Below are 16,916 nucleotides of genomic sequence, written 5' to 3' on the forward strand. Positions count from 1 at the left end.
CCGGCCTAAGGAGGCGGCTGGATGGCAGGCAAAGCCGCACCAGCCTGAGGAGGCAGCCCGCGGGAGGAGGCGGCAGCGGGCCCGGCCATCAGGGTGAGGAGGAGGCGGCGGCGGGAGGAGACAGGCCGGCTTGAAAGCCAGCCAGAAAACGCGTGGGGGGGGGAGCAGCAGGCCAGGCAGGTGTCAGAGATGCCCAGGGGAAGAGTCAGGGAGAAGGGGCTGAAGGGGTGGGGGGGAGAGTCAGGGAGAACTAGGGGCACAGACGCTCTGCACTCAGTCAGCTAGTACTATATATTTCTCTCCCTCTCTACCTCCACCTCTCTCAGTGAGAGAGAAAGAAAAATAAATAAATATGATAAATTAAATATAAATAAACAAATAGAAACAAGCAGTAATGGGAATAATAGTTAAAAATAAAGACAGAATACAAGTGCAGTGTGGTACATGCTTCAATTGAAAATCACTCCACATCTTGTTCAATTTGCAAAGCAAGCTTCCTTGTGCAAATAAAACTTGTTCCTGATCTGCAGGCGCCACCATTCACCTTGCCCATTGTTCTGTGTCAGTCAGTAAAGGAAGCACCTTTTCAGTTTAACAAAAGTATACATTTTGCAACGGGAAAGGCCCTTGCTAACAATTTCCATTTTCTCAGTAGACTGTCACAACAAGGAAGGTCTAAGACCAAGTAACATTGCTGATAACTCAGAGGAGGTAAGCAGTGGAAGCTTGTGTGAACAATAATCCATCAGCTGCACAAGAAACGTCTGCTGCAGTACATGTGTTCATCCTGAAGGTGCCACAAAGCTCTTTGTCCCTTTTGACACAAGTCCACAACAGAATCACGCAGTGCATCCCCTGCTAACTGGGCAAGGGGCACCTTTTCAAAGTGGTGATTCTCTAACTGAGCAAAGAGGCACCTACTAAAAGTGATGATTCTATTTAGCACGGGAGAGCAAATGGCCCTATCCAATCCCAGCACAGCATCCCTCAGTGGCTGTTGCTGGTGACTTTGTTATGTTTCTTTTTTAAATTGTGAGCCCTTTGGGGACAGGGAGCCATTTAATTAATTTATTTCTGTTTCTGAACTTCTTTGGGAACTTTGGTTGAAGAGCAGTATATATTCATCGTACAGTGGACCCTCGACTTACGAACTACTCGACATCCGATGTTTTCGACTTACGAATGACAAAAATGGCCACACGCTTACGAATTTTTCGAGCTACGAACGGAAACCGTTGGCGGTTTAGATGTGGTTTCCTCGACTTACCAATTTTTAGATGCGACTTACTCGACTTACGAATTTTTTCAGACCTCCGTGGGTGCGCTTTTCGACTTACGAAATTTTCGACCTACGAACGTGCATTCGGAATGGATTAACTTCGTAAGTCGAGGGACCACTGTATTTGTATTTAACGGGGAGAGCAACTGGCCCTATCCATCCCCAGTACAGTACCATTCTAGTGACTGTGCTGGTATCTATCTTATGTTTCTTTTTAGACTGTGAGTCCTTTGGGGACAGGAATCTTACTTATTTATTATTTCTCTATGTAAGCTGCTTTGGAAACTTTTGTTGAAAAGCAGTATATAAATATACTGTATATATTTATATACTGAAAAGCAGTATATAAATATTTGTTGTTTGTGGGGTGGGGTGGGGCAGAGGCGCTCTTACCCCTGGACTTTGGGGCCAAAGTCCAGGGCCTCCACAGCTCCTGGGGCCCCCCAAATCCTCTTCAGTTTGTCCCGGGTGGTGTAGTCGTCGCCCAGTGGAGCATGATGATGCTTAATTTGCAGGGTAGCTCCAAAGGCCTTTAGGTCCAGGCTCCAAAATTACCTAGGTGCAGTGCACTGTACATCTGGGGTGGGGTAGAAGAGCCCTGTCAGAAAAGTAGTCCCCCGCCCACGACCCTCGCTTTAACCACTACTGCTACGAATATTTATACCATGGTTCTCAAAGTAGTTTAAAGTGTGCTGTCAAGTCTATTTTGATTCCTGGTGCCCACAGAGCCCTGTGGTTTTCTTTTGGTAGAATACAGGAGGGGTTTGCCATTGCCTCCTCCTGCGCAGTGTGAGAAGATGTCTTTCAGCATCTTCCTAGATCGCTGCTGCCTGATATACCAGCAGGGATTCGAACTGGCAGCCTTCTGCTTGTTAGTCGAGCATTTCCCCACTGCGCCACTTAAGGTGGTCAAAGTAGTTCACGTAGAAAAATAAATACTAAATAAGATGGTTCGCTTGCTTCCTTATCCCACCCAGAAGTAGGAGGGAGACACCCGCAACAGCTACTTGGAGGGATGCTGTGCTGGGCCGAATAGGGGCAGTTCCTCTCCCTCTGCTCAATGGAAGGGTTTCACCACTTTAAAAAGCGCCTCTTTGCTGAGTTAGCTGGGGCTAGATTTCCGTGCTTTGCGCCTCTTCGGAGTCTGCCCCCACCGCCTGGTGCCCCCACTGCCAGCGGCAGTCCCTCTGGTCTGGATGGAAGCCCAGCGGAACAGCCACCCACGTGGGCGCCCAATAACCCCCTCCTATGGCGACTGCTTCCTCGTTCAAAAGGGGACCGGAAACAGGAGAGCGTGTGTTGCAGACACTCTTCCCTTCTCCCTGCTGCTTTGGTCCTCCCGGCCACCCCCCATGCCTCTGCCCTTCTTTCGCTGCCGGGGCCGACCTGGTGCACGTTGTTTCTTTTGCCTGGGAAGTCCATCCCACTGAGTTCAATGGGTTCCTCGGTAAGCCCTGCGTCCAGATCGCAGCCTTGCGCGCTGCCTCCTAGAGGTTGCCAGACGTGGGAAGGGTTAAAAGCTCAGCTTTCCTGGAGGAGCTGAGAAATTTGAGCTGGGAGGTGGGACTGGAAATGGTGTAATTCCCTCTCTCTTACACACACACTCCCCTGTTTCCTGCTTTGTCGGGAGGGGACGGAGATGCTTGCTTTTGAATGGCTGCAAGAGAGAGGTGAGTTAAAGGGACTGATTTGGCCAAGGGAACGATGGAGAGAAGCAGAAAGAGGAAAGGAGATTTTCCTGGCTGGGTGGACGGAGTGTGAAAGTTGGACACGGGAAAGAGTGCCTCTTCAGCCAGCCTAGCGGGATGGCTAAGCAGGTCTCGCCCATCGCCTGACTCTTGAGCTTCTCCAGTGCTTGATTCCTGAGTTTAAAACACCCTGGGGCTTTGGTGTGTGTCGCAAGACCATCTTTGGGTCTGGAAGTTGGTTGCCACTGGCCAGCCTTCCAGGATTGGGGTGGGGTCTCCAGGAATCGGTCTCTGTGAGTCGCTCTTGAAAGCAAGCCTGGAGATAACAGCAGTTAGAAAAATCTGGGGCTGGGCTGGGGGCATCTCCAGGAATCAGTCAGAGTTGGCAACTGTATCTGGAAGCCCAATGCTTGGTGTGTGGGACAACTCTCTGTAGTTGGGAGAAATGCACTCTTGCTCAGAGGCACTCGCCATCTATTCTTGCTTTCTGTGTTTTGAGATTATAATTCTTGGTTATTTATTTAGAGTTAGTGTACAGGGTGCCTTGCAGAGTTTTATAGGCACAAACAGGCAGGCCTCTCTTAGAATGTGGTGAACCCCTAGCACTGAAGACAGTTCCCCCCCCCCCCGCCAAACTGTACCACAAATAAAACCTTGAGTGTCTTTGTTTGGAAGTACCTTCTACAAGAAGTACCTACAAGTCTTTCTTTGCAGAAATACCTATAAAGAAAGATGAAAATGATTGGGGTTATTTTAATTTAGGCGGGGAAAGACAGCTTAAGTTGAGGAACACACATAGTAGAGGCTTATAAAGTTATGCATGTTTCAAAGGGAGTGGATAGAGAGATGATTGTTTTTCCTTCTCATAATTCTAGATCTTCATTTCCTCCCCCAATGAAATACTGGCAGCCAGACAAAAGTGGTGGTGGGTTTTGTTTTGTTTTCTAAAGCATATTTAAGGTGTGGAATTCACTTCTGTGTGGTAATGGCCATGAATTTAGATATGTTTAACACGGGATTTGACAAACTCATGAAGGATAAGTCTATCAATTGACTGTTAATCATGATGGGTAAATGGAGCATTCATTTTTAGGAGCAGTATTGACACCTAGATGGCACAACTTTACCTTTATACCCCTGAATACCAATTGCTTGGGATCAACAGCAGGAGAGGTTTGTTATTCTAATGCCCTGTTTGCCGGAGACATCTGATTGGTCACCCTCACTGTAGGAAGCAGGATGCTGGCTTAAATGGTCCAGACAAACCCTCAGGGCTCTTCTTATTTGAATGGAGAATCTTCTTATTGTCTGTTCAAAGCGAAAGAGGATCACTGCAGTGTCTAGAGCCAGGGCTTCTCCCAGGTAACTTTCCACACAGTAGGTGGGGGGCGGGGGAGGCTGGCTCCACAGTAGAGCTGCCACCTTTTAAAGCTCACCCTGTTCCTGTGCCTTTTATCAGCTGCCAGGCGCACACACATTTTGCATGTGAAGCATTTCCTTGCATGAGGATGAAGTTATGGGAAAAGCTTCTCCTTCATTTCTGCATTCCAGGCTGCTGTTCGCAAGCATAGAGCCAGTCAGAAAGAAACATTAGCCATACCCACAATCTACCATGTAGAAGGGTGAAATGGGCTGCTTCAGACAGCAGATCGTGGGCAGGTTTTCCAGGGCAGCCCACTCGGCATCCCCGCCACCAGCATCTCCCCCCACACCCTCCAGTGGTCTGCAGAGGAAGGAAGCCAAAAAGCACCACACTGTTTTCTCCCTCCCTTTCAGTCAGAAAAAGAAGGAGGGGGGGGAGACTCCAGACCTTTGAATACTGTGTCCAAAGAGCCAGTGTGGTGTAGTGGTTTGAGTGTTAGGCTAGGACCAGGGTGGGTGGGGGACCTGAGTTCAAATCCCCATTCAGCCATGAAACTCACTGGGTGACTCTGGGCCAGTCACGTATGCCTCAGCCTAACCTACCTCTCAGGGTTGTTGTGAGGATAAACATAACCATGTACACAGCTCTGAGTTCCTTGGAGAAAGAGTGGGATTTAAATGTAAAAAATAAAATAAATTCTGACCCCCACATCTTAAATCTTTCAAGGCATGAGTAGGTAACCTCGGGCACACCACAATTTATTGTGGCTGGGGAGTCTGTTTGTTTGACATATTTTTATACTGCCCAAAACTTATGCCTCTTACGCTACTTCTTACTTACATTTAGTAGCAGCTGGCATGCCAGAGGCTGCCTACCCCTGCAAGGAATGGTTGAAGGAGCTGGGTATGTTTAGCCTGGAGAAGAGGAGACTGAGGGGAAATAGGACAGGTGCCTTCACATGTCTGAAGGGCTGTCACATACAAGGAAGAAGTTTTGGGCTAGACATTAAGAGGGATTTCCTAACGGTAAGAGTTGTTTGACAGTGGGACAGTCTCCCTCGCGCAGTGGTGGGCTTTACTGGAGGTTTTCAAGGAAAGGCTGGATAGCCATCTGTTGGGGAAGCTGTATCGGATTCCTGCTCTGAGCAGAGTGGTTGGACTAGAATAGTGTTTCTCAATGTTTTTGGAGTCATGGGCCAGCACATTATTCATGCGCAGGTTCCTGGACTAGCAGTTCGTAAGGGGTTTGCCCCCCTCGCCCCCAACCCCACCCCCAGGCACCCCCCAAAAGAACAATTTCGGGCAGCTCTCCGGAGCTCATTTCCAGGCAGCCCTCTCTGCTGGATAATGTTCATTTCAAGGGAGTGAAATGAACGTTATCCAGCAGCGAGGGCTGCCTAGAAATGAGCTCCAGAGAGCTCACAGTGGACCCCAGTGGTCCCCACCAGCCCCAATTTTTTTTGGGGGGGGGTAGTTTTTTATTAGTGATGCCTCACGGACCAGTACCCGATGCCTCGCGGACCGGCACCAGTCCACGGACCAGTGGTTGAGAAACACTGGACTAGAAGACCTGTAAGCTGCATTTCAATCCTATGAATTGAAAGAAGCGAGGCAGTGTGATTTTAACAGGGTGGGGGGACCCGAAAGGGGAAGGAAAAGATCTCATGGCAGCGAAATCTCACGGGCTGGCACTGCACAAATAGTAAAATTCCAGAAGTAAATAGTGATGGGTTTTGGAGATGGGATGGGCGGGGGAAAATGTTTTAACTCCCCCTGCTGTTTTTAGTGCCAATGGCATATGATGATGATGATGATGATGATGATGATGATGATGAATTCGATTTCTATACCGCCCTTCCAAAAATGGCTCAGGGCAGTTTACACAGAGAAATAATAGATAAATAAGATGGATCCCTGTCCCCAAAGGGCTCACAATCTAAAAAAGAAACATGATAGACACCAGCAACAGTCACTGCAGGTACTGTGCTGGGGGTGGATAGGGCCAGTTACTCTCCCCCTGCTAAATAAAGAGAATCACCACGTTAAAAGGCGCCTCTTTGTCAAGTTAGTAGGGGTTATACTACTATTGGAAAAGCCCTGTAGGGTCAGACCGTGGGAACACAGGAGGCTAACTTATACCGAGTTAGGCCCTTTGTCCATCTGGCTCATTGTTGTCTATACACTGGCAGCGGCTTTCCAAGGTTTCACGCAGGAGTCTTTCCCAGCCCTACCTGGAGATGCCAAGGATTGAGCCTAGGTCCTTCTGCGCGCAAAGCGGATGCTCTATCACTGAGCTACAACCCCATGCCCTTTGAGCTGATGCATCAAAGAGCCATCATTCTGCTTCCAGCAATTGCCTGCAAAGTGCCTCTGGGAAGCCCAAAAGCAGGGTCATCTGTTTGCTGTAGATCCTCTGTGCCTCTCACTTGGAGAGATACTGCCTCTGAACATGGAGGCTCCATTTAGCAATTAGCTCTAAATGGCTTAGGACTGGGATACCTGAAGGGACCGCCTTTTACCTCAGGAATCTGCCCAGTCTGTGAGCACACCTCAGGAGGCCCTCGTACGTACGCCTCCTCCCTCAGGGGTGCACTAGGTGGCCATGCGAAAGAGGGCCTTTTCAGTGAGCTTCTGGAAAGGATATAAATGTAAGAGATACATGCTGAGTAGGCCTGTGCTTTGGCGGTTGGTTGGTTGGTTGTACCGGTTAGTCAGTATAGAGTCCTGGTGACCACAGAGCCCTGTGGTTGTCTTTGGTAGAATACAGGAGGGGTTTACCATTGCCTCCCCTCGCACAGATATTCCCCTCAGGGGATGAAGCCGCTCTGGGAAGAGCAGAAGGCTTCAAGTTCCCTCCCTGGTTTCTCCAAGATAGGGCTGGGAGAGATTCCTGCCTGCAACCTTGGAGAAGCCGCTGCCAGTCTGGGTAGACAACTGAGCTAGATAGACCAATGGTCTGACTCAGTATATGGCAGCTTCCTATGTTCCTAAATGATGTCTTTCAGCATCTTCCTATATCGCTGCTGCCTAATATAGTAGTTTCCCATAGTCTGGAAAACACACCATCAGGGATTTGAACCAGCAACCTCTGGCTCTTTGGCAGTAAACTGTGCCGTCAAGTCGGTGTCGACTCCTGCCACCCACAGAGCCCTGTGGTTGTCTTTGGTAGAATACAGGAGGGGTTTACCATTGCCATCTCCTGCGCAGTATGAGATAATGCCTTTCAGCATCTTCCGATATAGACGTTTCCCATAGTCTGGGAAACATACCAGTGGGGATTCGAACCAGCAACCTCTGGCTTGGTAGTCAAGCCATTTCCCCACTGTGCCATTAGGTGACTTCTTTGGCCATACCAAAGCTATCTATACCTTTGCACTAATACTGCACAGAGGTGGCCACTTGCACCATGGCCATCTCCACACGATTCTGGTACAAGGGGGTACTTTATGGGAAGCCATCACCCCGGTGATGGCTGGTGTGGGGGAGGCATGTGTGAGAAGTGCTAGGAGGGGTAGAGCTCTATGGTTTTAAGTGCTGGAGGGGTCTACCTTCCCAGCTCTCCCCACAGATACTTCCCCTCCAGTGCTGTCCCAGCTGTCACTGGGGCAGGTGGGGTCTTGGCTTCCAGTAAGGAAGTGAACCCCCTGCACTGGAAGAACACAGTACTGCATGGAGATGGCTGCACTGTGAGAGGAGAGCTGGTCTTGTGGTAGCAAGCATGACTTGTCCCCTTAGCTAAGCAGAGTTGGTTGCATATGAACGGTTGCATATGAATGGGAGACTTGATGTGTGAGCACTATAAGGTATTCCCCTTAGGGGATGGAGCCACTCCAGGAAAAGCAAAAGGTTCCAAGCTCCCTCCCTGGCAGCATCTCCAAGATAGGACAAGGTTTTTTTAAATTTAACCAACAAACTACCAAAGCATACAGTGCGTTGCCAAAGATAGGGCTGAGAGAGACTCCTGCCTGCAACCTTGGAGAAGCCACTGCCATTCTGTGAAGACAATACTGAGCGAGATGGACCAATAGTCTGACTCAGTATATGGCAGCTCCCTATGTTCCTGTGTGTGTGTGGTATCTGCAAAATGGTGCAGATTATTCTGCTTCAGCACTACTGAAGCACAGGCTAATGCTGAGGGGAAAAGGTTCCTTTTTTTAAAAAAACTGATTTTTTTAAGAAAATAGAAGCAAGAAAATCACACACACAGACACACCCCATTGCTCATTCTATGAAGGCTGGAATTTCCAGGTTAGTGAGTGGACACAACAGGTTCATTTAGGACCCTCAATATAAACATAGTTCTGTATTTGTTTGGCTTATCACAGTTCACAAGTTTGCCTCTCAGGGAAATAACCACTAGCCACTGGTCTTTCATGAAGTGATCTGCTTCCTGCCTCCCTTGCTGAGTTCAGTTTTGCTGCATTAGCTTGTCAGTTTTAGCAGATCCAAAGGTGGTGGGTTTTTGTGGGGTTTTTTGCATCCAATCCCACCCTGTGAGTGGCTCAAAACATTTCCGCTTATGTGCTATGGTGAAATGGGCTCCACATTAAAACAGCCCTGTAGCTCTGCGAATGGATTGACATGCATTTTGCGTTTTATCATTTGCTTAATGTTGAATGATCATTTCCCAAAGTCGTTGCATTCAGACAGAGCGGAGAGACTTCTGGACATTGCTGCGTGCTAAATCTTGGTCTGTGCCAGGGTGTAGCAAGGCAAGAGCTCAAAAAGTGCTGCTGAACTAGGAAGGGCTGGCCACAAGTGGAGAGGTTATGTAGGAACCTGGAGCCCTTCCCCTTTCCGGAACTCAAGCTGGTCTCAGTCCACAGTAGGTGTCTGAGCTGGCCTCCCCTTCCTCGTGAGTAGGCCTTTGAGCAGCCATGTGCTCACTCCACCTCTGGTGTTGGAGTCCGGCCCTGGCTCAGTGTCACCTCTGCTCCGGGGGTCCCAGGGGCAATGGAGGGGGTTCCAGGGACAGGTCAGGCGCTTCACTGGGGGGCACCAAGTCCCTAGAGCACAAGGGTTCCTCTGAGGGGTGGCAACTGCAGGAGGAACAATAAACTCTGCCTGCTCAGAATCTGTTGGATCTATGAGGTTTTCATGGGGGTTGGGGTCTTGGCTGGGCCTTGCTCATTCTCCTCCTTGGTGGGTCCTGACACCATTATTATAAACTATTCCTTAGATATCTGATAAGGGGGACAACTCTGTACACCGCTTAGAGAGCCAGCGTGGTGTAGTGGTTAGAGTGCTGGACTAGGACCGGGGAGACCCGAGTTCAAATCCCCATTCAGCCATGAGACTTGCTGGGTGACTCTGGGCCAGTCACTTCTCTCTCAGCCTAACCTACTTCACAGGGTTGTTGTGAGGAGAAACTTCAGTATGTAGTACACCGCTCTGGGCTCCTTGGAGGAAGAACTGGATATAAAATGTAAAAAATAAATACAAATAAAAAATAATATATCAGGTAGTATAGAAATATGGTAAATAAATAATAATATATCTATGCACACTTAAGTTGACTTGTTTTGTTAGCTGGTTTCCCCCCCCCCTTCGCAGTAAACAGATCTTTATTTTCCTCTTGCATTCTGTTACGTCTTTCTCTTTGCTGCAGGGTGCAATCCATCTTGCCATTCAGGAATACCCCAGAGGTTGCTCTTGGAGAAAAGCCTCTCGAAATGTTGTAGGGTTAGCTCATTGAACTGACCTGTTGGTAGCCCCACAACAAGGCCTGCCGGGGGAAAAAAGCTCATAATACCAGCAGGAGATTTGCCAAATATCTCATTCTAAGTTGCGGGGAGGGGGAAGTCAGAGTTCAGAATGGAGGAGAGATTAGAAGCTGCGGGGAAAGCTCCACACGTCATCAAGGTGACGTGCTTGAAAGACCTGCCAAAACGGGCCGCCCCACAAAATGGCAAACAACAACCTGAAGATGGGGTGCCACAGCAATGGGTAGCCCAATGCCAGGAGTTCCTGAAGGCATTGGATTCCCACTGCTCAGGATGGGGAAACCGGCAGACTAAGCTTGGCCCTTGGGACGACGCCAAGGCTTTTCTGGCCTCCTTTGAGCAGGTTGCCGAAGCCTGCCAGTGGCCAAGAGGAGAATGGGTGGCCCGGCTCTTGCCAGCCCTTAGTGGAGAAACCAAGCAGGCCTATAACCAGCTAGAAGCCAGAGACAAAGGAGACTATGAGAAGGTGAAGGCTGCCATCTTGCAAGGGGAGGCCCACCAGATGGAAACATTGCGCCAGCTCTTCAGGCAGTTCCGCTACCAGGAAGTGGAGGACCCGCGAAGGATTTATGGACAGCTCCGGGAGCTTTGCCATCAGTGGCTGAAGCCGGAGAAGCACACAAAGGAGCAGATCCTGGATTTGCTGATTCTGGAGCAGTTCTTGGCCATCCTGCCCCAGGATATCCAGAGCAGGATCAGGTCATGGGACCTAGAGACCAGCTCCCAAATAGTGGCAGAAGAGTTCCTGACAAATCCTCCAGAGGCCAAGACTTGGGAATGGCAGGTGAGATGTGAAATAAATTTGTGTTGGAGTGTCAGATGTGAACTCTCCATTTTGAGGCCAAGCACCTCAAACATCAGTCTCTATGTGGCTTAAAGGTAAAGTGTGCCCTCGTGTTGGTGTTGACTTCTGGCGACCACAGAGCCCTGTGGTTTTTCTTTGGTAGAATACAGGAGGGGGTTACCATTGCCATCTTCCGCGCAGTATGAGATGATGCCTTTCAACATCTTCCTATATTGCTGCTGCACGATATAGGTGTTTGGGAAACATACCAGCGGGGATTTGAACCCACAAGCTCATGTTTGCTAGGCAAGTCATTTCCCGCTAGGTGGTTTACAATTATTAAAACAACAATTAAAATAGTAAAACTAGAGCAGTTAGAAACACAACAATTTAAACAACCATTGAATGCCTGAATGAAAATGTTTGTGTTCAAAAACACACTTAAATGCTGACAAAGAAGTCAAACTTCATATCTTGGTGGAAAGTGCATTCCAGAGCTCAGGGTCACCTACTGAGAAGGCTGAACCCTGAGTTGCTGCCAGCTAAACTGGCGGTAGCTGTAGACAGACCTCCCCTGAAGATTTTAATAAATTTTGGGGTTTATACAGACGGTGTCCTTTTAAATACCTCAGACATAAGCTGTTTGTTTTTTATTTTATTTATTGTTAAATTTATATACCGCCTTTCATTAAAAACAATCCCAAGGCAGTTTACAAAAGTTAAAAAAAATTACAGTAAAAATGACAATAAAAATATTAAGCTAAAAATATGAAACAAATCTAATTTAAAATCTATAAAATATAAACATAAAAACTATACACGGATAAAAACATACACAGAAGCAGCAATAGAACAATCATGTAAAAGCCTGGATAAAAAAGCCAAGATTTAACAAGCTTGATTGCTTTATAGGTAACTACCAACACATTTTATTTATGATTTTATTTATTTATTATATTTATATACTGCCTAACATATTTATCACCAGGTGGTTTCACCCAGAAGCATATTGGCAGCCAGTGAAGAGTATATTTATATATACATAAATAAATAAATCAGTCACAAAAGCAACCAAAGAGCACTGTAGGGACATAATACTAACCCTTAGTCAAACTGAGGCTACAAAGCTTTTGTTGGATCAGCTTCCATGATCTATAGCTGCAGTAAATCGTGGCTATGGGTGATGGAAGTTGTAGTCCAACAATGACAAGAGCCTCAGATTGACTACACTGCTCTGTCAATTTGCTCTATAACCACTACACTACACTGTCTCTCCAGAGCCTTGGTGCTCCAAAGTTATCTCTCTTTCTTTCTCCCTCCTGAGTAGGATCTTCATTGCTTTTTCAGGTGCCACTGGAGGAAGTGTCCATGAATCCCTCGGAAGCAGAGGGGGCACCTCAGGGACAAATCTACACAGAGGCCAAGAAGAAAGCTGAGGAGGACCTCTGTTTGCTGGGTAAGGATGCATCAAGCTAGCAGAATGTTTTTTCAAACTGTGTTTTGGGGAATCGCAGAGCTCCTTACAAACCTATCACCATTTTTACAACAGGAAGATTCGTAATAGCAGACAGACCTTTCTAGGGGGGAAATGTTCTCTCACAACTGCTGACCTTCTTTGTAATATGCAGCCAGTTGGGTGTGTTTTATCTATTTATATATAAACTGGCTGGCCCAGGCGAACTAGAGAAGAGAGCTGGTCTTATGGTAGCAAGCATGACTTGTCCCCTTAGCTAAGCAGGGTCTGAAAAGTATACAGTGTACTGTGCTTGATTGGCCAGCAAACTCGCCTGACCTGACCCCATAGAGAATCTATGGGGCATTGCCAAGAGAAGGATGAGAGACATGAGACCAAACAATGCAGAATTGCTGAAGGCCGCTAATGAAGCATCCTGGTCTTCCATAACACCTCATCAGTGCCACAGGCTGATAGCATCCATGCCACGCCGCATTGAGGCAGTAATTGCTGCAAAAGGGGCCCAAACCAAGTACCGAATATATATGCATGCTTATACTTTTCAGAGGTCCGATATTGTTCTATTCTTCAATCCTTGTCTTCTTGGTTCCATGTAATATTCTAATTTTCTGAGATTGTGGATTTGGGGTTTTTAGGGATGTGCACGGTCCGGCCCAGTCCGGACCGGCACCGACGGGGGGCCCTTTCTTTTAGGGCGGGAGGGCTTGCTTACCCCTCCCGCCTCTTCGGCCCCCTCCAGCGCCCGTATTTAACTTAAAAGCGGGGCGCTGGAAACCAGCCGCCCCCGCTGCCGCTACCGCCGCCCCCCCCGAGCAGATTAACAATTAAGGGTGCCCCTGCCGTCGCCCGCCCGCCCGCCAGCCAGCCCTCCCTCCCAGCTGCCCGCCCGCCCGCCCGAGTGTGTCCTTACCCAATGCTTGAAGTAAACGAGAGGAGCTACCGAACGGAGCTCCTCTCGTTAGCAAGGCCTCCAGAAGACTGAAGGCGCTTTGCGCGCGCGCACATGCGCGCGCCGCAAAGGACGCCAGAGGCCCGGTCTACCCGCCGGGAAAAGGCCGGGTAGACCGGGCCTCCGATCGCCGGAGGCCTGGTCTACCCGGCCCGGCAGGGTAGACCGGGCCTCCGGCGATCGGAGGCCCGGTCTACCCGGCCTTTTCCCGGCGGGTAGACTGGGCCTCCGGCGTCCTTTGTGGTGCGCGCATGCGCGCGCGCGCGCAAAGCGCCTTCAGTCTTCTGGAGGCCTTGCTAACGAGAGGAGCTCCGTTCGGTAGCTCCTCTCGTTTACTTCAAGCATTGGGTAAGGACACACTCGGGCGGGCGGGCAGCTGGGAGGGAGGGCTGGCTGGCTGGCGGGCGGGTGGGCGACGGCAGGGGCACCCTTAATTGTTAATCTGCTCGGGGTGGCGGCAGTAGCGGCGGCAGGGGGAGCTGGTTTCCAGCACCCCGCTTTTAAGTTAAATACGGGCGCTGGAGGGGGCCGAAGAGGCGGGAGGGGTAAGCAAGCCCTCCCGCCCTTAAAGTCATACCCCCCCACCCGGACCCGAACCACCAAGAGCCGAACCGGTCCGGCAGTTCGGCCATTCCTTAGAATGGCCGCCGGACCGGTTCGGACTCACCACTAGGGGTTTTCATGAGCTGTACGCCATGATCATCACAATTATAACAAATTAAGGCTTGACTTATCTCGCTTTGCATGTAATGCGTCTGTCTCATATATCAGTTTCACCTTTTAATTTGCATTACTGAAATTAATGGACTTTTGCACGATATTCTAATTTTTGAGGTTCACCTGTACATTCATCCTTTTCCTGAAATATCCCTCTCTTCTCTCCTTCACAGCCAGCGGAATAATGTCCCCAAGTCATCCCAGCTCAGTCCTTCCTCCTGAAGAACAAGAAGTGGCTGGTGCAGGACTGACAGAGGTACACTCATTTATTTATTTCACAGACGTATGAAATAAACAAACGGTGTCATCAGAAAAGCCTTCACAGTCATAAGAAGAATTAAAAATGTGTCCATCTTTCCTTCCTCTGTCTATCTTGTGTCTTGTGCCCAGACTGTAAGCCCTTTGGGGCAGGGACCAACCCTCTCCTTCTTTGTGAAGTGGATGGCACTGTATAAATAATAATACGAATAATACACAAGCACAGAATATGAAGGCAAAACAGCAGTTACAGAGGAAACTGCTTTATACCGAGTCAAAACATTGGTCCAGCGAACTCAGGTTTGCCTACTCTATCTTCCAGCAGCAGCTCTCCAGGGTTTTGGGCAGGAGTCTTTTCCAGCCTTTCCTGGGGATACCAGGCATTGAACCTGGAACCTTCTACATTAAAAGTAGATACTCCACCAATGCCACCTAATGGCACAGTGAAGAAGTAACTTGCCTAGGGAGCAAGAGGTTGCCGGTTTGAATCCCCCGCTGGTATGTTTCTCAGACTATGGGAAACACCTATATCAGGCAGCAGCGATCTAGGGAGAGGCTGAAAGGCAACATCTCACACTGCGCAGGAGATCGCAGTGGTCAACCCCTCTTGTATTCTGCCAGAGGTAACCACATGGCCCTGTGGTCGCCAGGAGTCGAAACCAACTCAGCGGCACAAGCTGACCTTTTACTTTACCACTGAGCTACAGCCCTATCCCTGCAAAATAGATGCTTTTTCAGTCAGACTATTGGTCTATTTAGCGAAGGGTTGTCTACTGTATCTGGCAGCAGCTCTCCAAGGTTTCAGGCAGGAGTATTTTCCAGCCCTATCCGGAGAGGCTGCCAGGAATTGAACCTGGGACCTGTATGCAAAGCAGATGTCCTACCACTGAGTTATGGTCTAATATGCTAGTCAGTGGTACATGATGCTCTACACCAGGGATTCCCAACATTGTGTCCCCAGATGTTATGGGACTTCATCTCCCATAATCCCCAGCCCCAGTGGCCTTTGGTTGGGGGTTATGGGAGTTGAAGTCCAATAACATCTGGGGATCAAGCGTTGAGAATCCCTGCTATAGAGGATGCCACTGATGGGCCTGGCCAAGATCTAACCAGAACTAGGATCTGCAGCTTTCAAGTCAGTTTATAACATAAAGACTAGAGTGGCACGGAGCCTCAACTTCTAGAAAAAATGAAAGATTCCCTTTGGGTGCAGAAGGACCCTGAGAAGCTTACAGTCTAAATCAGGGGTTCCCAGCCTTGGGTCCCCAAATGTTGTTCATCTACAACTTCCATTGTCCTTCGGCCACTGTGACTAGGGGTCATGGGAGTTGCAGTTGACCAATCCCTGAGGCCCAAAAGCTGGAGCCCATGGTCTCTAAATGCTGACCCTGATCAATAGAATCATAGAGTTTTAGAGTCAAAAGAAACTCTGGAAGTCTTTTGGTCCCGGGGCTCCCAACCTGTGGTACTCCGGATGTTGCTGAACTACAGTTTCCATCATCCCCAGTGGCAATTCATTGTGGCTGGGGATGATGAGAGTGGTAGTTCAACAGCATCTGGAGTTGCTTCTGTTCTAGTCCCAGTCCCTGTTCAGAGCATGCAAGGAAGCTGGGAGACAGTCAAGGAAGAAGCAAGGAGAACCAGGGATGAAATTCTCCCCCCCAAAGTATTTTTATACTCTGTTCTTCAGCCAACAAGGCCCCCAGGGTGACACAAAATAAAGAAAAATAATAAATAATAAACAATAGCCCGATTTAGGTGATACTTGTTTCCCCCTGCAAATAGTCATGTGCACGGACCAGTTCGGAGGCCATTCTAAAGGCCTCCAGACCGGTCCGGCACGGTGTGGTTTTGGTTCGGGTGGGGGGTTCTAAAAAGAATGGGGGGGGCTTTACTCACCCCTTCCAAGAAAGTCCGTATTCTCTGTAGTAATCGGGCGGCAGGGTGCCGCCCGCTTCAATCTCCGGCGCGGGCTCCTTTTTGTAAACATAATCGGGCGGCAGGGTCACTCCCAGTCCCTGCCGCCCGCCCTCCTCAACTTTAAACTTCAAGCCGAGCAGGCCTCCCTCGGCTGGCGGCCGCCCCCTGTAGGTATCAGGGGGTTCCCCCCTCCCCGCCGCCCCCTTCTTGAAAGATGGTCCCCCATTACCAGGGGACGGCAGGAGAACTCCCTGCCGTCCCCTTCCCCCTTGCCGGCTGGGCTGCAACTGGCTTCTAGGAAGCCTTTCGCACTGCGCGAAAGGCTTCCTAGAAGCCAGTTGCAGCCCAGCCGGCAAGGGGGAAGGGGACGGCAGGGAGTTCTCCTGCCGTCCCCTGGTAATGGGGGACCATCTTTCAAGAAGGGGGCGGCGGGGAGGGGGGAACCCCCTGATACCTACAGGGGGCGGCCGCCAGCCGAGGGAGGCCTGCTCGGCTTGAAGTTTAAAGTTGAGGAGGGCGGGCGGCAGGGACTGGGAGTGACCCTGCCGCCCGATTATGTTTACAAAAAGGAGCCCGCGCCGGAGATTGAAGCGGGCGGCACCCTGCCGCCCGATTACTACAGAGAATACGGATTTTCTTGGAAGGGGTGAGTAAAGCCCCCCCCTATTCTTTTTAGAACCCCCCACCCCAGTGCCGGACCGGTTCCGTGCACACCCCTACCTGCAAACTGGCACACATGATTAAAAAGTGGGATGTGCTCAG

General features: G+C 49.4%; 1 protein-coding gene across 12 annotated transcripts in view; it reads left to right on the forward strand.

Annotated features, from left to right (window-relative positions):
• Positions 1 to 16,916, forward strand: part of LOC128342206 (zinc finger protein 213-like) — a 35,541-nt gene that overhangs the window by 2,791 nt on the left and 15,834 nt on the right. For 3 of the 12 annotated variants that reach the window (XM_053289247.1, XM_053289251.1, XM_053289250.1), the window contains exons 2-4: positions 9,938 to 10,836; positions 12,184 to 12,292; positions 14,150 to 14,232. In XM_053289247.1, the coding sequence (XP_053145222.1) occupies positions 10,144 to 10,836; positions 12,184 to 12,292; positions 14,150 to 14,232 (885 nt within the window). In that variant the 5' untranslated portion in view covers positions 9,938 to 10,143. Of the gene's footprint in view, positions 1 to 655; positions 712 to 2,565; positions 2,727 to 2,757; positions 2,950 to 9,136; positions 9,155 to 9,937; positions 10,837 to 12,183; positions 12,293 to 14,149; positions 14,233 to 16,916 lie in introns of those variants that run through there. The other 9 variants (XM_053289246.1, XM_053289248.1, XM_053289252.1 and 6 more) reach the window with 7 other exon arrangements.

This window comes from Hemicordylus capensis, chromosome 2 (assembly GCF_027244095.1).
Source record: "Hemicordylus capensis ecotype Gifberg chromosome 2, rHemCap1.1.pri, whole genome shotgun sequence".
Lineage (NCBI taxonomy): Eukaryota > Metazoa > Chordata > Lepidosauria > Squamata > Cordylidae > Hemicordylus > Hemicordylus capensis.